The 21,843-nt window shown below is 45.0% G+C and overlaps 1 protein-coding gene across 1 annotated transcript in view; it reads right to left on the bottom strand.

Moving 5' to 3' along the window:
* SCN4B (sodium voltage-gated channel beta subunit 4) overlaps positions 1-20,621 on the bottom strand; it is a 201,692-nt gene extending 181,071 nt beyond the window's left edge. Inside the window, exon 1 of the mRNA XM_069224730.1 lies at positions 19,712-20,621. Within this exon, the coding sequence (XP_069080831.1) occupies positions 19,712-19,790 (79 nt within the window). The 5' untranslated portion in view covers positions 19,791-20,621. The remainder of the gene's footprint in view (positions 1-19,711) is intronic.
* Positions 20,622-21,843: the final 1,222 nt, after the last annotated feature.

The following is a 21,843-nucleotide window of genomic DNA, read 5'->3' on the forward strand; positions in this document are numbered from 1 at the left end:
AGAAGGATATCCCATCTCCTGCTGAGTTTTTCAGGGAGACCCATAATCATGCCTTTGAGAGTTTTATTAAATCTCTCCACCAGTCCATTTGTTTGTGGATGATAGGGTGTTGTGAACTTGTACGTTACACCACACTCCTTCCACATGGCCTTTAAGTATGCAGACATGAAATTGCTTCCCCTGTCTGATACTACTTCCTTTGGGAAGCCCACCCTGGAAAATATTCCCAGGAGGGCCTTTGCCACTGCAGGTGCTGTAGTGGTCCTTAAAGGAATAGCTTCAGGATATCTTGTGGCATGGTCCACTACCACCAAGATAAATCTATTGCCTGAAGCAGTAGGAGGGTCAAGGGGGCCAACTATGTCAACCCCTACTCTTTCAAAGGGAACCCCAACCACAGGCAGTGGAATAAGGGGTGCCTTTGGGGTGCCACCTGTCTTGCCACTGGCTTGACAGGTTTCACAGGACTTACAAAATTCCTTTGTGTCCTCAGACATCCTAGGCCAATGAAACAATGGAACCAGTCTGTCCCAAGTTTTCATTTGACCCAGGTGTCCAGCTAGGGGAATGTCATGTGCCAGTGTTAGGAGGAACTTTCTGTACTCCTGAGGAATCACTAATCTCCTGGCAGCTCCAGGTTTAGGATCCCTATGCTCAGTGTACAAGAGGTTGTCCTCCCAGTAAACTCTGTGAGAGTCACTGACATCCCCATTAGCCTGTTTGACAGCTTGCTGTCTGAGATCCTCTAATGTGGGACAGGTTTGCTGTGCCACACTCAGCTCCTCTCTGGCAGGCCCCCCTTCACCCAAAAGCTCAGCAGTGTCTGCTTCCAGCTCCTCTGGTGTAGGTTCTGCACAGGGAGGGAATTCTTCTTCCTCAGAAGTAGAATCCACTGTAGAGGGAGGGATAGTAGGAAGTGGTTTGCTTCTACTAGCCCTAGCTTTAGGGAGCACTTGGTCCATTGTTCCAGGATCCAAGCTTCCCTGTCCTTTTTGCTTTTTGGCCTGAGCCCTTGTCAAAGCAAAAATATGCCCTGGGATGCCCAGCATTGCTGCATGGGCCTCCAACTCCACATCTGACCAAGCTGATGTCTCCAAATCATTCCCTAATAGACAGTCTACAGGTAAATCTGAAGCTACCACAACTTTCTTTGGACCAGTAACCCCCCCCCAGTTGAGATTTACAACAGCCATGGGGTGGCTAAGTGTGTTGTTGTGAGCATCGGTTACTTGGTACTGGTGACCAAGTAGGTGTTGTTCAGGGTGGACCAGTTTCTCTATGACCATAGTCACACTGGCACCAGTGTCCCTGTAGGCCTGAACCTCAACACCATTTATTAGGGGTAGCTGCTTGTACTTATCCATATTAAGGGGACAAGCAACTAAGGTGGCTAAATCAATAGCCCCCTCAGAGACTAACACAGCCTCTGTGGCCTCCCTAACAAGGCCAACCCCAACTAAGTTACCAATAGTGAGCCCAGCTACTCCCTTGGATTGGCTATTAGTAGGTTTGCTCCCACCACCACTGCTATTAGTAGGGACACTAGGTGTAGCAGTAGGGGTTGTAGTGGTAGGAGGCTTGGTGCCTTTCTTTGGACAACTGGGATCTGTTGTCCAATGGCCTTTTATTTTACATAAATAGCACCATGGTTTCTTTTCCTTGTTCTGAATAAAAGAGGATTTGGGCCCACCACCCCCACCAGAGTGTTTTTGTGGGCCTGATGAAGACTCATTTTTAGATTTGTCCCCACCCTTGTCAGAAGACTTACCATCCTTCTTTTTGTTGCCATCTTTGTCACCCCCTGTATGAACTTTTCTGTTCACCCTTGTTCTGACCCATTTGTCTGCCTTCTTTCCCAATTCTTGGGGAGAGGTCAGATCAGAGTCCACCAAGTACTGGTGCAACAAATCAGACACACAATTATTAAGAATATGCTCTCTCAGGATCAAGTTATACAGGCTGTCATAATCAGTAACTTTACTGCCATGTAACCACCCCTACAAGGCCTTCACTGAATGGTCAATGAAATCAACCCAGTCTTGTGAAGACTCCTTTTTGGTCTCTCTGAACTTTATCCTGTACTGTTCAGTGGTTAAGCCATAACCATCCAGGAGTGCATTCTTAAGAACTTGGAAATTATTAGCATCATTTTCTTTCACAGTAAGGAGCCTATCCCTACCTTTTCCACTAAATGATAGCCATAGGATAGCAGCCCACTGCCTTTGAGGGACATCCTCTACAACACAGGCCCTCTCAAGTGCAGCAAACCACTTGTTAATGTCACCCCCCTCCTTATAAGGGGGAACTATCTTGTGCAGATTCCTGGAATCATGCTCTTTTGCAGGATGACTATGGGGAATACTGCTGCTGCCACCATGGGTTTCTAAACCCAGTTTCTGTCTCTCCTTCTCTACTTCTAAAGTCTGTCTATCCAAATCCAGCTGTTGCTTCTTGAGCTTCAGTCTGGTTTGTTCCACTCTCAATCTATTGAGCTCCCTTTCTAACAATCTGTCATCAGGGTGGGTGGGAGGGACATGCCTTGAAACAGAAGTATGGTGAGAATGGACAGAAGGAGACCTGTCCCTTACAGAAGCCACCCTAACAGCTTGGCTAACAGAAACATCACTACCAGTATGGTGAGAATAAATGCTTTTGCTATGATGTGAGACAACACTATTTGTATGGTGTGGCTCATCATCATTACCAACTATGCTAGACTGTCTAGTAATGGGCAGGCTAGGAAGTTTCTTTCCTGAATCTTTTCCTGGGGGAGTCCCTGGATCAGATTGGGAACCATTAGCTACTTTTTCAACAGATGGGGCACTTCTTGCCTTATCTTGTTCTCTAAGCATGTTAAGTAACAATTCCAAGGAAGGATTCTTCCCTACACTCAAACCTCTCTCTATGCAGAGACTCCTTGCTCCTTTCCAGCTAAGGTGATCATATGCAAGTTTGGACAGATCAACATTTTGGCCTGTGCCAGACATTTTTAGAGAGAGTTAAAGTGATAGAAAAAGAGAAAAAAGTTTGTCAGAGCTTTTTAGAAAGACAGAAAAAAAACTTTTTAAACTTTTAAGAACTTTTTGAAAGTTTAGAAGTACTTTTCAGCACTTTAGAAAAGAGTGAAAAGAGGAAATGCAAAACTTTTTAGCTATGTGTACACACACTGAACTTGTTTTGTATATTTTTCTCTTATGAAAAGTACAATGACAAGAGTGGTAAGTAGTCTCAAAGCACTTATCCCACCGCTGCACAACCAATGTAGGAGGCTGGACTGGTTTGTAGTGAGCACCAAGGGGTACTTGCACCTTGCACCAGGCCCAGTTATCCCTTATTAGTGTATAGGGTGTCTAGCAGCTTAGGCTGATAGATAATGGTAGCTTAGCAGAGCAGCTTAGGCTGAACTAGGAGACGTGTGAAGCTACTACAGTACCACTTAGTGTCATATGCACAATATCATAAGAAAACACAATACACAGTTATACTAAAAATAAAGGTACTTTATTTTTTATGGCAATATGCCAAAGTATCTTAGAGTGTACCCTCAGTGAGAGGATAGGAAATATACACAAGATATATATACACAATAGCAAAAATATGCAGTATAGTCTTAGAAAACAGTGCAAACAATGTATAGTTACAATAGGATGCAATGGGCAAACATAGGGATAGGGGCAACACAAACCATATACTCCAAAAGTGGAATGCGAACCACGAATGGACCCCAAACCTATGTGACCTTGTAGAGGGTCGCTGGGACTATTAGAAAATAGTGAGAGTTAGAAAAATAACCCTCCCCAAGACCCTGAAAAGTGAGTGCAAAGTGCACTAAAGTTCCCCTAAGGACAAAGAAGTCGTGTTAGAGGAATAATGCAGGAAAGACACAAACCAACAATGCAACAACTGTGGATTTCCAATCTAGGGTACCTGTGGAATAAGGGGACCAAGTCCAAAAGTCACAAGCAAGTCGGAGATGGGTAAATGCCCAGGAAATGACAGCTGCGGGTGCATAGAAGCTTCTACTGGACAGAGGAAGCTGAGGTTTCTGCAGGAACGAAAAGGGCTAGAGACTTCCCCTTTGGTGGACGGATCCCTCTCGCCGTGGAAAGTCGTGCAGAAGTGTTTTCCCGCCGAAAGAACGCCAACAAGCCTTGCTAGCTGCAAATCGTGCAGTTAGCGTTTTTGGACGCTGCTGTGGCCCTGGAGGGACCAGGAGGTGGCAAATTGGACCAGGAGAGAGAGGGGACATCGAGCAAGAAAAGTAGCCCTCTCAGCAGCAGGTAGCACCCAGAGAAGTGCCAGAAACAGGCACTACGAGGATGCATGAAACGGTGCTCACCCGAAGTCGCACAATGGAGTCCCACGTCGCCGGAGACCAACTTAGAAAGTCGTGCAATGCAGGTTAGAGTGCCGTGGACCCAGGCTTGGCTGTGCACAAAGGATTTCCGCCAGAAGTGCACAGGGGCCGGAGTAGCTGCAAAAGTCGCGGTTCCCAGCAATGCAGCCCAGCGAGGTGAGGCAAGGACTTACCTCCACCAAACTTGGACTGAAGAGTCACTGGACTGTGGGGGTCACTTGGACAGAGTCGCTGGATTCGAGGGACCTCGCTCGTCGTGCTGAGAGGAGACCCAAGGGACCGGTAATGCAGCTTTTTGGTGCCTGCGGTTGCAGGGGGAAGATTCCGTCGACCCACGGGAGATTTCTTTGGAGCTTCTGGTGCAGAGAGGAGGCAGACTACCCCCACAGCATGCACAAGCAGGAAAACAGTCGAGAAGGCGGCAGGATCAGCGTTACAGAGTTGCAGTAGTCGTCTTTGCTACTATGTTGCAGGTTTGCAGGCTTCCAGCGCGGTCAGCAGTCGATTCCTTGGCAGAAGGTGAAGAGAGAGATGCAGAGGAACTCGGATGAGCTCTTGCATTCGTTATCTAAAGTTTCCCCAGAGACAGAGACCCTAAATAGCCAGAAAAGAGGGTTTGGCTACCTAGGAGAGAGGATAGGCTAGTAACACCTGAAGGAGCCTATCACAAGGAGTCTCTGACGTCACCTGGTGGCACTGGCCACTCAGAGCAGTCCAGTGTGCCAGCAGCACCTCTGTTTCCAAGATGGCAGAGGTCTGGAGCACACTGGAGGAGCTCTGGACACCTCCTAGGGGAGGTGCAGGTCAGGGGAGTGGTCACTCCCCTTTCCTTTGTCCAGTTTCGCGCCAGAGCAGGGCTAAGGGGTCCCCTGAACCGGTGTAGACTGGCTTATGCAGAATTGGGCACATCTGTGCCCAACAAAGCATTTCCAGAGGCTGGGGGAGGCTACTCCTCCCCTGCCTTCACACCATTTTCCAAAGGGAGAGGGTGTAACACCCTCTCTCAGAGGAAGTTCTTTGTTCTGCCATCCTGGGCCAGGCCTGGCTGGACCCCAGGAGGGCAGATGCCTGTCTGAGGGGTTGGCAGCAGCAGCAGCTGCAGTGAAACCCCAGGAAGGGCAGTTTGGCAGTACCAGGGTCTGTGCTACAGACCACTGGGATCATGGGATTGTGCCAACTATGCCAGGATGGCATAGAGGGGGCAATTCCATGATCATAGACATGTTACATGGCCATATTCGGAGTTACCATTGTGAAGCTACATATAGGTAGTGACCTATATGTAGTGCACGCGTGTAATGGTGTCCCCGCACTCACAAAGTTCAGGGAATTGGCTCTGAACAATGTGGGGGCACCTTGGCTAGTGCCAGGGTGCCCTCACACTAAGTAACTTTGCACCTAACCTTTACCAGGTAAAGGTTAGACATATAGGTGACTTATAAGTTACTTAAGTGCAGTGTAAAATGGCTGTGAAATAACGTGGACGTTATTTCACTCAGGCTGCAGTGGCAGGCCTGTGTAAGAATTGTCAGAGCTCCCTATGGGTGGCAAAAGAAATGCTGCAGCCCATAGGGATCTCCTGGAACCCCAATACCCTGGGTACCTCAGTACCATATACTAGGGAATTATAAGGGTGTTCCAGTAAGCCAATGTAAATTGGTAAAAATGGTCACTAGCCTGTTAGTGACAATTTGGAAAGAAATGAGAGAGCATAACCACTGAGGTTCTGATTAGCAGAGCCTCAGTGAGACAGTTAGTCACTACACAGGTAACACATTCAGGTACACTTATGAGCACTGGGGCCCTGGGTTACCAGGGTCCCAGTGACACATACAACTAAAACAACATATATACAGTGAAAAATGGGGGTAACATGCCAGGCAAGATGGTACTTTCCTACACTTGCATCTAGGTCTTTCAGCCTTCCCATTTTATTTATTTGTTTGTTGTTTCATTCTCATTTTCTTTCACCCACTACAGAAACAGCATGTGGCAGCGGGTCAGTCCGCTTCAGCCACTGGGTAGCTTCACCATTGAAGCACTCTGCGCTCACAAAGAGCATATCCTCACACAAAATTGTTCTCTTCTGTTCCAGGCTCTGCTATAGCAGCGTGTGCTTTCTGAGACAAAAAATATTTTTGCTTTGGCCAATTTGTTTTATTTATTTACTCATTTATTAATTTGTTTTAGTGAATGCCCATCACAAACCCAAACAATTAAAGTAAAAAAAAAACGACTGAACAAAACAGGAATTGACAAAGGCAAAAGTCTGACAGCTAACCCCACACCTATTGGCCTTGCCAGAGCTTGCTTACAATTTTAATTCAACCACTTACAAACTGAAGCGTTTTCAATTGAAAATAATTAAGTTCTTTTTTCCAGTGAAAAGCAAGACTTCACATTTTCTCATATAGATTGGGTAAAAATAACAGAAAGACTCACCAACTCACTTTAAATTAAGCACATCACAGCTGTGACACTAAAGAAATCTAACCATAGGGATTAGTCATTAGGACCCTAACCTCTATTCTTGACACCCTTAACCCTATACCTCAAATGCATTACCCAAGCGCTGACCCCTTTAACCTTGTACCCTATCTCTTAACCCTTTGTGTTAATTGCATATACTATACTGTTATGCCCTAACCACTAAAGCATTAAGCCCTTTACCCTTAACCCCTAAACCACAAGTCTTCGCCATTTATCACATACCCTTAGTATCTATACTCTATGCCGTTAACCCTATATCATTCAAATCAGTATGAGAAAACTTAACCCTAGCCCAAAACACTTAACCCCATCCTCAAACTGTTAACCTTACCCCTCAAACACTTAACACCATACCCTGAATCCTTAATCTTATACCTTCAATACCTACGCCTATACCCCAAACTCTTAACACTACACCCTAACCCCTTAGTTCTACACCTGAAGCCCTTAAATTCATACCATTAACCCTGTAGCTCAACCTTTTACCCCTAACCATAAGCCCCTAGGCCACATCCCCTTAAACTATAAACCTTAGAGACATAACACCTAATCCTATAGCCTTAGTCACCAATTCCATAATCCTTTAAACCCTTCCACACTGTTCTTATTTCATATTTTTGGGGAGAAAACATTTTGATAAATGTTCCTTTTGTGAACATTTATTTTTAGTGCTAATAATGCAGAACTGTGGTTCTTATCCTGTGGTCTGTGGACCCATGAAGCATACTCTGGGAGACCACAACTGGTATACAAAATTAAATAATTTTTAAATGAATTCTTTAGAATTAATAAAGTATATACAAATAACAAAGCAAACTTGAAAATGTTAAAACTTTTTTCTATATTTGATTATGAACTATTTATATATTTCAATATTTGAGCATTTGCTTGATGTATACTTGTTTTTGTATTTTTGTGTATTGTTTTGAGGTTCAAATCATAGAGCTACCTAGGCCAGGGTCCCGGGCTCCCAAGCAGTTCTCAGTAGGGTTTCCTGGATTCATTCCAGTAATGATTCTGTGGGGGGCCACAGAAGTCAAAAGGTTAAGAAATGCTGCCTTTGGAGAACAATTATTAGAAGTGATGCTTTTGAAGCTTTGAGGCGATACCATATTAATGATATGACAGCCTTATCCTAATGAGAGCCATTCACCACCAATATCTTTTTCCCAATGAGAGCGTAAGATATTTATCCAGAAGATAGCCTTTTACTAAATCCCAATGATAGCTTTATTCCAAAGAGACACTCAACCTAGTGAGAGCTATATCCCAACAAATGCCTTTTTCCAAGAACAATATCCGAATGAGAGGCTTATCCCAACAAGAATCTTATCCGAACAATATCCTTTCCTCAATCAGAGTCTTATCCAAAACAAAGCTGTGTCCCAATGAGAACCTTATCCCAATGAGAGTTACACCCCCACACTCCACAAGAGACATATGCCAAAAAAAGCCTAATGACAACGAAAGCCTTATCTCCAATAAAACATTTTACCAATGGGGGTATCATAAAACAATCCTTTTCCCAACAGTGTTGTCCTAAAGAGCCCATTATTTCAGAGTGATCCTTATCCAACTTACAATCTGACTAAGTACTTTAGCCAAACAAAAGCCTCAACCCAATGAGAAACGTATCCCAAAAACTAGGCCCCCCAAAAAGAGGTTGATTGCAATCACAGGCTTATCACAAGACCCTTATCCTAGGAAAACTCTTAAATCACAAAAAGCTTTGTCCAAGTAAGAATATTATCTCAGTTAGATATCTGTTCTCATTTCAACCTTATCCCCTGGAGAGCATTATCTGAATGAGAGCGTTATCCCAACTACAGCTTAATTCCACTAAGAGAGTTTGTTCATGACAAGACCCATATTTCATAGAGAGGATTATCTTAAGAATATTACCTGCGCAATAGCCTTGTCCTAACAGGACCTTTATCCCGACAAGAGTTTCAAACCAATATGTCCACAGTCAAATTGTTATTAAAGCAATAGACCTAAGCTGAATAGAGCCTTAGCTTAATGAAAGCCTTATCCTTAAAAGAGTCTTCTTCCAACAAGAGCATTATCCAACCATGATAACCTTGTCGGAAACAGGGGCTTATCCTAAACAGGATCTTATCACATGACAGTGAGAGCTTTCTCAAAGCAATGGCTGGCCTTATACCACTGACAACATTATCCCATAATGAATCTTGTCAGACTTGGAGCCTTATTCCAAAAATATTCCTGAAGAGCCAGGAGAGAGAAGGGCAGGCACATAATGTGTATAATTAATTCACTGCAGAATGAATCCCTCATGATCAACATATGTGCCACATGTTGACCTTGCTGACATTTTGGGGCCATGCATAACATTAAAAATATTGAATCAATGAATTGGAATCAATTAGTGGCATTAGATTGTGAAAAGCACTTCCCAGAGTAAAACGAAATTGAAAGGCATGCAGCAGTCAGGGCTTTAGAAAATTCAGTCTTATTCACTGGAGGAAACCATTTATGCCAAGGGCCAGGAAAACCAAGCTGAAGAGATCCTCAATCAGCACTCACCCTAAGGGCTGACCCTCAAACCAGGCGGATGTAGGCTTGAGGAACCATGATCACACAGTTTGACAATCGGGAAAAGAGTGTCTTGCTTCCATAGCTTAAAATTGACTAATTAACCAAAATGATATCCCACCCTGATACCCACTCTAGAATATTGTATTACTAGAATACCATGGACACAATACTGAGTACCAAAATATTGATAAGGTAAATATATATGGATAAGTATATTTTACTTAACTCTACTTATATGTACCTTGATGGATATATATATATATATATATATATATAGTTAAGAAATAGAATTTAAAAAAACATAGAAATTTACTTTAAAAAAAACAAAGGTTACAGGGACGTTATATTTAGGCTCATATTTTAACTGTACCAAACCATAGAAATTCATCTTTTATAGTGAGAGTTATCTAAAGTAACTATAATGTGTGCCCTAAGGTAACTATAACTCGGGTCCACGCCATGCACAGTTCTCTGATCAATACTTTTGCTGCAGATTTTACAGGGACACTATCAATGATGTTATCAAAGATGTAGTGAGTGGTGTAATTTGTGGGGTAATTAGCAGTGCATAGCGAGGGATCGAGTTAGTGTTACTTTAGGGCATTAGTTATAGCTACTTTAGATAACTCTAACTATAACAGGTCAATTTCAATAGTTTGGTACGTTTAAAATTGCGTGCAGGGAAGACAGATGAAAACTCTGCTTTCTGCATGGGAGAGCTGTTTGACAGCTCTCCCTTGCATAAAGCGGACTTTTTTTTGTTGCTTTTGCTCGGTGAGAGTGGTCCAAGCTCCCACCAAGCAAAAGCAAACAGCTATGTCCTGAGAGAGGAAACAATACAAACCTGCACAAGTGACTGCTGTGTGTTAGTCCTAGGTAGCACCACAGCATTGATAGAAGAAGGATGGAGCTACAACATTCTTCTAAAAGCACCTGCCAACAAGAAGATGAGTTTGACTGTAGAAATCATGTTATTTTCTGAAGAACCTGTTGGTTCAATGATGTTAGGGCAGCAGGAAAAAGTGGCATTGCACAGTAAATGCACGTCTGCCTTATAGGTGAGTTTAAATGTTTCTGAAGAGTTTCGGGATACAAAATATCCAAAATTTTACTAAAAGTAATCAATTTGACCTAATGTGTGCTACAGAAGCCTTTGAATTTGTAGTGCTTTCAGTACCAGCTCAGAATACAGACAGGACAGAGGGTTAGGTGTTTTTCCATGTATCGTGTATATAATATTGTAAGCTGGACTTGCTGGTGTTGCTGTCGGTGTGTGCATGGCCATAGGCAGCAGGGGTCTTCTGTTTAGAGTGCTGTCATTTTTTAATTTTGCATTATCCAAGACCTTTTAATTTTACTAAAATGATAGGTATCACATACTTTTTGTGAATTTCAGCCATCCCACTTCATCCGTTGGTCTTCTGCTGCACCATTCACATTTTTCTTCCACCCACTGCTGTACAGGGCAATGGATCAGCCCACTTCAGGTATTGGCTGATTTCAGGGTGAGTGACAGCATTCTGTCCTTTCACAAGCAGCACAAAAGCACACACAGTAATTCACTTCAGTACTAGAGACTATTATGGCTGTGCATGCTTTTTAAGACAAATATATTTTTGCTTTTAGATTTTTTTGCATTGACAATGGCCCAGCAGCTTGCTCATAAAATACATTTTTGCAAAAAACTATGGAAAACAAAAAATAATGCACTGACAAACCAAAAGGACTGGCAGCCAACACCAGACCTATTGGCTTTGCCAGAGTGTGTTTCATTATGGTATCTGCTACTTGGTTGCTCATTTGCAGTAGTTTAGTAGTGTCACCTTGGAGCAGTTGCAAGCTATTGCGTCTCAGTAGGATAGGAGATATTCCACCCGTCTCAAAATGAACCTGAAAACTTGAGCACTAAGTAATTTGGCCCTGGGGGTGCAGCAAGAATTCACCAATTCCACAGGTAGGTCTCACCCTGGCCGTTCCCAATAACCCTAATTTTCTGCAGGATGCTGTCTCATGTCACTGAGGCCAAATAGGTAGAGGGTTTGGACTAGTGAGGCAAGAGAGAAGGCACCAGAGGTGTGGGCCTATATCCTATTTTTACAGGTCAGGAGCCACGTTTGTGTAATGAGACTATATAACCACTGCTAGAATTGAAACTCCAGTTCAAGTAGTAAATGGTCGTTTAGAAACACACTATTTAACATCATTGTGCAGCAAGAAATCGCTCTTAGACTAGGTCACTTTTGGGCCCCATATCTTTGGCATCCATTCTTGTGTTTAGATTGGTGAGACAGGATAGACTCCACGTACAGATGGCCTTTCAATCCAGACAAGATCGCCTCATTTGTTTATCATTTCACTTTTTTAAGCCAGAAAAGATACTCTTAAGCCTGAAAGGGCAGTTAGAGGCTGGAAATATGGAGCTAATTTGCAAAGCTTTATTTTCTAAAGTATTGCCCTGGCTCAAAGCAGTCTTAAGCCATGAAAGACAGCTTTAAGCCACAAATGGGAGTCTTAAACACACACTAAGTCAAGTCAAACCCTTGTGCATATTAGAGAAGTCTTATATTGCTTAAGACTGTCTTAACACAGGGCTAAACTTTAATAAATCTGCCCCTCACTGAGGAGGCATGTATAACATAGCACCACAAACAGTGTTGCAAGCACTTTGGGGCCTGGTTGTCCTTTGGGGAGGGATCAACACTGATTTGCACATGACTGGTCCTCTTGGTAATGGCACCAAGGAGCTAAGAATAATGGCATGGAAGACGCTTAGAGTAGTTACCAAGGGTGCTCACTTATCACACATTGCCATCCATGACAATTTTGTTGACTATGTTGCTGAATACATATCTCCAACATAGTGGTATAAGTATGTCGGTAGAGGAAGCACCTTGTAGGTAATAACTTGGGCAAAGCAATATCTAAGTGATACAGCCTACTTCGTTGTACCAATCCAGCAGGGACAACAAGCACTGGCAAAGTCAATATCTCTGTGGAAGAAAATGGGTTATTGGTTGAGGGAGATAAGCAACAGCTTCAAGTTATAATCAGAATCCTTGTTAGGGTGAGCCCTTAATTAATTAATTAACCTGAGCTCAACCCTCTGGTACAGAACAGAAAGGCTTAAGTTAGAGACAATGTGTAAAGTAGGTGTGCAAAGTTAGAACAGTAATAAATTATAAATGCAAGACACTTAAAATCCTAAAAAGAGTTAGAAAAAAAAGAGTAAACTTTAATGAACAAAATGTCACCAAAATAGCAAAAATCCAACAATGGAGATGGTGAACCATGTATATATGTAAAAATAGTGCCAAGAAGCACAAAGTGCCAATAATAGTGCATAGTTGCAGTAGAACAAGACCTGGGCGCAATTTGAAACTGACTGTGGTAGTGCATTGGTCAGATACACCAACCAGGTTGGGTCTGGGCAAAATATTTTACCCTCTGACTTAGTCCTTTAAGCCATAATGCACCACAAGACTACACTTCTAAAGCCCTCAGGACCCCATGGAGGCCCTTGGAGACCCAGAAGATGTCAGGCAGAGGAGCCAAACAGCAGGGTCAAACCCAAGTCAAGGTGTCAAGTGGGCAGTTGTAGAAAAAGGCCTCTTGCAGCTTGTTGTGTCCCTGCAGTAATAACAGGAGATCAGTCTTATGATCTAGGGGTCAACTTCTTTGTCCTGGATATGAGAGGGGGAGCTGATCCAGTCTTCCATTCTCTTCTCATGTCTCAGACAGCGGGTTCAGTCCTCTACTGATCTTCCCCAGGTCCAGGAATGTTCTAAAGTGGGTGCCTGGAGATGTCACATTTATGTCTGCCACAAGCTACTGTGTGAGAATAACTCCTGGGGATACCCTGACTAATGGGGATAAAGATTTCTGGGGCTAACTTTACCAATTTCAAGGTGGTGAAGGTCTTCAATCATGCTATACTTGGTCTCTGAGGGCTAGGGATGTGTGGGCCAAGTGTACTTTGGTTCTCCTAGTGTTCTCATACATATAACACTAAAAACTGGTTTGAAGCAGATCCTGTACCCACGGCAAACTCAAAGACAGAAGTTGGTAGAAAAAAGCTGAGTTTCCAGCAACAAGACAATGAATACACAAGAATGGTTGTGGCATCCTATCCTCGCCTATTGAAGTGTGCCCCACACTTTATATGTAATACCCGAGCAGACCTGTCAAGCAGTTTTTGCTACTTTAGCAGGGTTTGTCACTAACGTCAGAAAGAGGTACACTCGGATTGGAGTCTGCAGTGGGACAAGAGAAAGGACAGGTCTGCTTGTGACAGGATAGGCCTCTTTAAAGTTATTGAAGTTTCTGGTTGTAGCTCACAGGCCATCCTGTCAAGGAGTACAACACCTCCCCGCACCCCAAGACCTTGTGTCTGGGAGTCACTCCACGCCTCAGCAAAGGAGCTATTCAGCTACCAGGTGACAGCTGAAGCTTATACAAATGGACCTCCAGTGTTATTAGGCAGGGGGAAAGTCACTTTATAAAAGTACCTTTTCCTTAATAGTTATACAAAATTAGATTTTACTATCAATTTGGATTTTGAATAACATTAAAAAGTCTTTGAAATGTGTTTCTAATTGTTTCAAATTAAAATTACCATTATTAAATGTAAATATGTAACCAAGTGATTTTCTATGAAACAGACAGTCTTACTACAGTAAAAAAGCCTTCTGAGTTTTTTTTCACTGTGAGGACATGTTCAACATTAAATCCTTACATGTCCTACTTTACATGCCATGCATCCCGTCTTACCAGTAATAAGGTCTACATAGAGGAGAATTATAGATATTTAAAAGGACGCTTTTGACCTGTCAAATGCAATTATTTTGACAAGTATAATTTGCACTTTAAAACAGCTAGGCCACACAATGCGTGCCTGGAGTCATGTTTGCATAAGCATTGGAATGGATGGCACAATGGGGGCTGCAGTCCACAAGTAACATTTAGCTGACAGTGCCTGTTTACACGTTGTACCATATGCTAGGGCCATATAGTAGCCCTTAGCTTTGTCAATGCTTGTTTTGTCTTGTCATATTTTATGCCAAACCTTATTTCTAAGGAAGCTGCCCGGGCCCTCGTTAATCTACAAAAAACATGTCTGAAAGCAAAAATAGATTTTCATCTTAAGAAGCACTCACTGCCGTTAGTAGTCCTTGACAAGTAAATAAACTACTATGTGTTCCTTACAAAGGAGCAGAATGTTTTTAGTTACTCATTGTGAAGTGTGCCAATGGCTGAAGAAGACTGACCCATCGTCCCATGCCTCTCGCTGTGAATGACACAAACACACTGATGATAAAGTGGGGGGGTTGGGAGCGTCCAAAGGCCCCTATAAGTAGTGTATTATACACATAAAAGGTATTGGCTAAAATTAGACCTCCAGACCTTCGAGTGCTGCCTCCTGCTGACCGTCAGAAATGAGTTGCTGTTTACTTGAGAGCACTAACATTCAGAAAGATGTTAAATAAACAGACAAGCACTTATTTACACTCCAGCTGAAGTAAAAGAAGCAAATAAGGTGCCTGAAATCTTAACTTTAGAAACACATTCATTTTTTAAGCCATCTTGCAACAAATGTGTAAAAATGTGCCAAACTTTCCTCAAAATTCAAAAAAGTTTATTTCATCGACATGCAGAAGCATTTCACCAAGTATATGAGATTATATCAGTGAATTGAGAAGTACTATTTTCAAAGTGGTAGGTTTCCAAGATGAACATAGAAATGTTCATGCTTCCTCCTACCCTGACAAAAATGCCAAGAGTGAACTAAGGTCCAAATGTATTAAATGGTTTTAAAAAGTCTTTGTCTATGGGAAAATGTTTGTACATATGCCCCAAGAGACAAGTACCCTATGTGCCATGTAGATGCTTCTTTTCCCCTGTGCTCACCTTACACTCCCCCCCCTTCACTCACAACCCTTCCAACCACCCGCCATCCATCCCCCCACCAACCTCACCGACCCACCAAAAAAGCCCCACTCTTGCCCTGCTATCACCAATGTGGCACTCAGTGCACACCACACAGGGGGACCAGGTGTCCTGGTTTTGCCAGGACAGTCCCGGTTTTTCACCAGCTGTCCCAGCAGATTTCAGGAAATTTAGCTCACGTTCTGGTTTTTAGAGGGGGTCCACTAAAAATAGTGGGAGGTGTGCTTTTATGTTTTCCAACGCAGGGTTAGTTATCAGCTTTTATCCGAAAGCAATTTAACTAACAGGCATGATACTGGTATAAAAAAATTCATTTTATTTATGTTCTTAGTGCATCTTCTGTAACTGTATGCAGATGAGCGCTGTGATTCTGTGCGCTCCGTTTAAGTAAAATGTTAGTCCTTCTTCTATTTTTGCGACATGGCCAGGTTTTTCACTTTAAAAATCTGGTCACCCCCACCACAGACCATACTTATGGCCTCTGGGCAAATGTTTTCGAGTACCCATCCACTGGACTTAAAAATCTGCAAACGATATAGGTGGCGAGATGTCCTTCCCCTTGTCCCTAAAACCCAAACGAGCAGGGATGTGGGGGCTGCTGAACTGGAGAGCGTGGTCCTCGTGGAGGGAAGCGGGGTCAAAGGGAAAATGTAGGAGACCTTGGAGAGACCTTGGAGAGCGAGTGGAATTTTTTCGAGAGGTCAGCATTTACGTTTTCCTTCTCTGGAGGGAGGGTGGTATTGGGGTGTGGGCGGAGGGAGCGGGCGGAAGTGGAGGAAGGGTGGCTGACAAGAAATCCTCTCTCCGAGACAAGACATCGATTGCAGCAGCCGCAGTCTGTTCCAGTTACTCAGTAGCTCCTTCCGCTTTCTCCATCACTGTCGTCTTCATTAGCATCCCTTTCCCCTTAATAGCTCAGTGGGTTAATGCACTACTTACCGACTGCGTGGTCAGATCAAACCGAGGCCCAATAAACTTGTCCTTCAATTTCAATTTCCAAAGGTCAGAGGAAGCACTGTTAATGACGGCAAGGAAAAAGAATATCTGTCATTTTATAGTGCTACGAATCCACAAGCTTTAGAAAAGTGCTATGTAAAAAACGTTTTTATTGATAATCGCCCTTCCTCTTTCCAGGTCTTATTTCCTTGCGTATCTCTCGGCTCCTTGTATCCCTCCCTCTCTGACCCTCGTATCTCACTCCTTCCTGCATCCCCTATATCTGCTTTCCCTGCCGATGGCTTGCTTTGAACAAGCACATCTGTCACTTGTGACAAAACCGATATCGGTTTTGCGTTTTAAACATGAAATAAAGGAAACTGTAAATCATCAGAGACTGCCGCAAAGGTATCTTGGAATAAGAGTCTTCACGGAAAAGTTATACTCAAATAAAGCATTCCAGGGCGACTTCCAAGCAGAGGAAAGTAGAGGAACAGGGAGCAGGGGTCCAAACTTATGGCGGTGCCCAGGTCATACACGCAGTCGCCATGCACAGCCGAAAGGATGCCCTCACCCCGTTGTCCGAGACATTCAGAAAAAAAAGTCCCCCAGATATATCACATGCTCAGGGGCCCCTGGTTTCCATCCCAAATGAAAACATATACACTGAAAACATGTTCTGCCCACATATCTACTTCTCACAAACATTGCCATCTATTTTAATTTGCTAAATAAAGCAAACCCCCTCCCCCCTTTTAAATGGTTGGGTTACTCCACCATTCTAACTCAGTCCAGGCACGCCGAGGCTAGTGTTTGATTGTGGGACTGGATGAAGACAGCATTAGTGTAAGGGGGCAGCTGAGCATGCCCCTAGCTGATTCTGAGGCCTTTGGTTTCAACCGGTGTGTGAAAAGCAAATAGAAAAGTGCAGCTACTCTCTGTCCCAGAGCACGCTAGCCCCTGAGAAGTGCCAGCATCCCCACATTAAAACTATTGCACCTCTGCAGAGAAGTGCACCTACTCTCTCTTTAAAATGAAAAAAGTGCAGTAGTTCAGTACCCATGACCACCTGCCTATTTAAAGCACTGGTTTTGTCTTGTTTGATGTCACGTGTTAGCTGTCTTTGCACCTTGCATAATTCACTCATTTATTCGCACCTTCAAGCGCTAGATACTTCACTTGCCCTCCCTTGAGCTGAATGCGGAAACAAGGCCAAAAATATAACGGGTTTACCAATTAATGTATAAACGTGTAATGAGGTCGCAGTGTATCTGAAGTGGTGAACAGCCCAGGGCGTGATGTCACCCCATCACTTTAATGTGAATAGTCGCTGCTGAACTGTAAATGTAGCCACATACGGGTCAAGAATTTAAATGATTATAAAATGCGCGAGTGCTCATGTAAACCATGCATTCATGTCTAATTCTTTGCCTGACACTGCCAAGAACATCAGTTTTAAATTGTCACCCTTTCCTCACAGAAACGTTTGCGCACACATTTATAAGCATTCAATAATGCGCTGCCGTGCAAAAAAAAAAGCCTCAAAACCAGTAATGCAAATATTAATTAAATGCAACGTAGTAGTGTTCTATTTTTTCAACTGGAAATTCTCCATTAAATATAGTTGATGACGAATTGCATTAAAGTGGCCCCATGTAATATCAGCAAACTCGGGCATATTGCATCAAGAAGGTGCTGGAGGTGACGTTAAACATTTTATGTGCGTCACTGCCCCGGCGCAGAGAGCCAGGCCCGCAGGAGCTGGGTCTCCTCAAGAACTGTGCCTTAGTCTTCAGTGTCGTCACAACCCTCTGACCCTTCCACCCTTCCTACAAAACCGCTCTGAAGCGGCCTCTGACTTCAGGAGCTACTACAGTGCCACAGTCCCCTATCTGTTTCTTCCAAAGCACTATGAAGGGTCCTCCGGGTCCATGGGCTACTCCTGCAGCCTCAAACTCTTGTCTTTTTCACCCAGAGTGCAACGAAGGGGCCCCCCGGCGCATCTCACGCTCCACAATTACTATAAAGAATACCCCCAAAAAATAAATCAAAAAGTGAAAAGGGTGCAGTTCCAGGGCCCCGAAAGTTTAAAAAACGCTGGCTTTGAGAAATGACCGCACAGTATTTCGGAATCAAGCAGTGTTAGGCGCAGAAGACAGGTCGCCTTGAAACAAGACTCGCCTTAAGACATCCCATCACCGCCCATTTCCCTACTGCACATCACCCAGTGCATAGTACAAAGTAAGGAGTGCCTACCACCTGAAGCACGTCTGTGACTATCCCCAAAGAGCTGTACGGCGGTAAGGCGCTATGCCTCACTAATAAACGTATAACACTACGCACAGTCTTTTCTATGTACACACAATTCTCAAGTAAAGGAAGCACACGCACATTGTTTCACACCTACACTGGTACAAACAGACAGTAGCATGTACACACAATTTTCTTTGTCCACATACATATAGACTTGCGAGCACAAATTTCCAGCATACATATAATGCTCTTTATATATAAAGGGCCTCTCTCTCTCTAACTCCCATGCAAAAATGCCTATGCACGGAGAGACACATATCCCCGTGGAGTTGCACTACCCTGATCCCTCCTCCTGCGTGTGCCCACCCGTGCCTGGCAGTGTGTCCTTTTAGGGCACGCCGCCTAGTGTGCTGTGACCTCTAATCAGTGACAGACTCTGGGCTGTAGAGGGGCCTCCGTCCCTCTTAGCAAGTGCGGCTGACACTAACCGGCCTGTACTTCACTCACCTTCTCAGCCTGCCCTACGGAGAGCCATGAAGGGGGGGGGGGGGGCAGCCCACTCACCCCTAAAGGAAAAACACCCAAAGCCTCGAACTCCCCGCTTTAAAACAAGCGGCCATATGGCGCATAGCTCAGGGGTATCTGCGCGCCTGCCTCACACCCCATAACCAAGAGACCGCGGGTTCGGATCCCAGCAAGATAGGCCGATGGATAGTGACATACACACTAACACACACATACACATTGACACAAACACACACGCACTGGCACAACCGTCCACACTACAAGACGGTGGTGTAAAGAAGCAGCGAACCCCGTCAGACTGCCTCTGTGTGCCCGGTAGGGCTGGCACAGAGACAGTCGCAGGGCAGAAGGTGCCAGGGGAACCCTTAGTGCTGGAGGAAAGTCGGTCACGTTTCTGAAGCTGCACCCCCAGAAGCCGGTAGGGGTGAAACAGAGAATATAACATTTCAGACGTGCTCCTTCCTAGGCCACCGGGACAGGGGCAGAGTCAGTCCGCGGCCAGGCCGGTGCTTCTAGACGGCTGAGCTAGTCAGTCACATGCTGGGAGACCGTCCCACAGCGAAGGAGTGAGTGGCGTGGGCCTGCGTGTGACTGACTGCCAGCCCTGGTCCCTGGCACACGTGCACACGCGAGGCGGGGGTCGCTCACCTAGCAGCAGCAGCAGGGCCCCCCTGCAGGCCGGTCCCGGGTCCGAGGTACTGCCCCCTGCAGGTGAAGCCATCTTCATGCACTCCGGCGCCCAGGAGGAGCGAGGCGAGAGCCCTGACACCCAGTTGACCGCAGGAGACGGTCAGAGATGAAGGACACAAGCAGTACAGGGGAAGGCAGAGGCCTGAGTCCAGGGAGTCCGTCGGGCGAGTAAGTCTAAAGATTTACCAGCAAAATAAAGTCCACGGGCCATCTCCCTTCCCTCCCCTCCTCATTCCTGCCTGGTGCTCTCGCTCCACCTCTTCTTCTGTCCCTCCTCCGCTCTCCCCCTCTTTCTCCTTCTCTTCACCCCTCCCTCACCTCCCCTCTCTCTGCTACCTTTCTGTCCCTCCCCTATCTCTGAATTACTCGGTATTCTCTCGTATTCCGCCTTTCGCTTCCTTCTTCTCTTTCTTCTGTTTGTCTCTTCCCTCCCTACTCTTCTTTTTTATCTATACTCTCCACATCTCTCTGGTCCTGCGTCAACATGCACCGTTAACTTTGCATTGCCATGCCCCACTTCCTTCCCTCCCCACCTCGCCTTCCATTTTTTCTACTTCTTTTCTCTCTCCACTTTTCATCCCTCTCTTTCCTCCCTCCTTCTAGCTGCCTACGTCTCCCGGCTGCTCTCCCCGCACTCTTTCGCTGTCTCCTTCCTCCCTCTCTCTCTCCTCCCCCTCTTTGTATCTCTTTACCTCCTCCTTGCTTCTCCCTCTATCTCCCCTTGCTCCACCGGTGCCCTCGGTGCTGACTCCCCCTCCTCCGTCTCCCCTGCAGCCGGCTGTCTTTGGCTCGTTACTGCTAAGGCACTGAGAGCCGGCGCTCAGATGCACGCGCAGCCGGTGCAGTGCAGCTCGCGCCCCTGCAGTGCGCGCGCCCCGCGTCTCCCGGCGTCAGAGGAGGAGCCGCCGGCCTGGCTCTGCCCCCTCCTGGCCGATGGCCGCGCCTGACGGCGGAGGAGATGCTGGGAACCAGAAGGCAGCTATAGGCAAACTTCAAGTGGGCTATGCCCGCGCTGTGTAGGAGCCTGAGGATGCATGAGTCTGGCGTGTGCTGGCGTCGTATACATTAACGTCAATTCACCAGAATGCCAGGGGTAGCGGAAGTGACATCGCACGCACATCACTGAATTTCACTCTCACACACGTGCTTACACACACCCAACATACACTTTCTCCCCTAAACACACACCCACCTACAAGAACACAACTTACAAATAAAAGCATGTTTTTAAAAATATGAGCTGCCACTCTGTTCCAGGAACTGACTTTGCCACCTGTGGGGCCAGGGGTCACAAAGGCAGTGTTAGGGTTTGCAAGGGGCAAACCAGGGGTCGCACCTGCGACCACTGATGACCCCTAAATGACACCCATGGTCATATAGGCGTACATGGGCCTCTGGAAGGGTTCTGGGCATTGGGGATGAGCTCAGATCTTGATGTTCAGCCTGGGGCTCTTCTATATCCGTAATAATGGACACGTCTCTATATCCTCCACCAGGGAGTGAAGTATATGGTGGGGCTATGTTTATATTTATGTGTACAGCTGGAGCCTATAAGGTGTTGCATGCAACGGGGATTTGTATGGGTTTCTACATACAGCCCAGAGTGTATACAGGGGGATATTTATGTTCTGAGCCTCACATATATCTGCCACTGGGCTAAATAAGGAGAGGTTTCTCGAAAATTGCACATCAGCCAGGAGTATTCTGGACAGATGAAATGCCACTTATATGGTTCTTTCCTAGAAAGGTCCAGGACAGTTGCATTTTCCTGAATGAAGAACCTTAATCTCTTAGATCAAAAACTCACAAAGATTAATGTTCAGGAGGCTTTGAACCCAAATGTATACCTTGTAAAATGTGCCCATGCCCTTTCCACCACTAGGGACACATCGAAATATACGGCAATTACTATTTGTTATTACTTCGCTTCACATTTATAAGTTAAATATCTCTCTGGATCGTAGGTCCTGGGTCCATCCTGTGCTGGCATGTCCATTCATATATGCCAGCTTCTTTGACTTGTGATTGGCCACACTCAAAACAACCTTTGTAGTTGTACCGAGGTAAGGCGCTCTCTAGCTATACATAAG

This window comes from Pleurodeles waltl, chromosome 3_1, assembly GCF_031143425.1.
Source record: "Pleurodeles waltl isolate 20211129_DDA chromosome 3_1, aPleWal1.hap1.20221129, whole genome shotgun sequence".
Lineage (NCBI taxonomy): Eukaryota > Metazoa > Chordata > Amphibia > Caudata > Salamandridae > Pleurodeles > Pleurodeles waltl.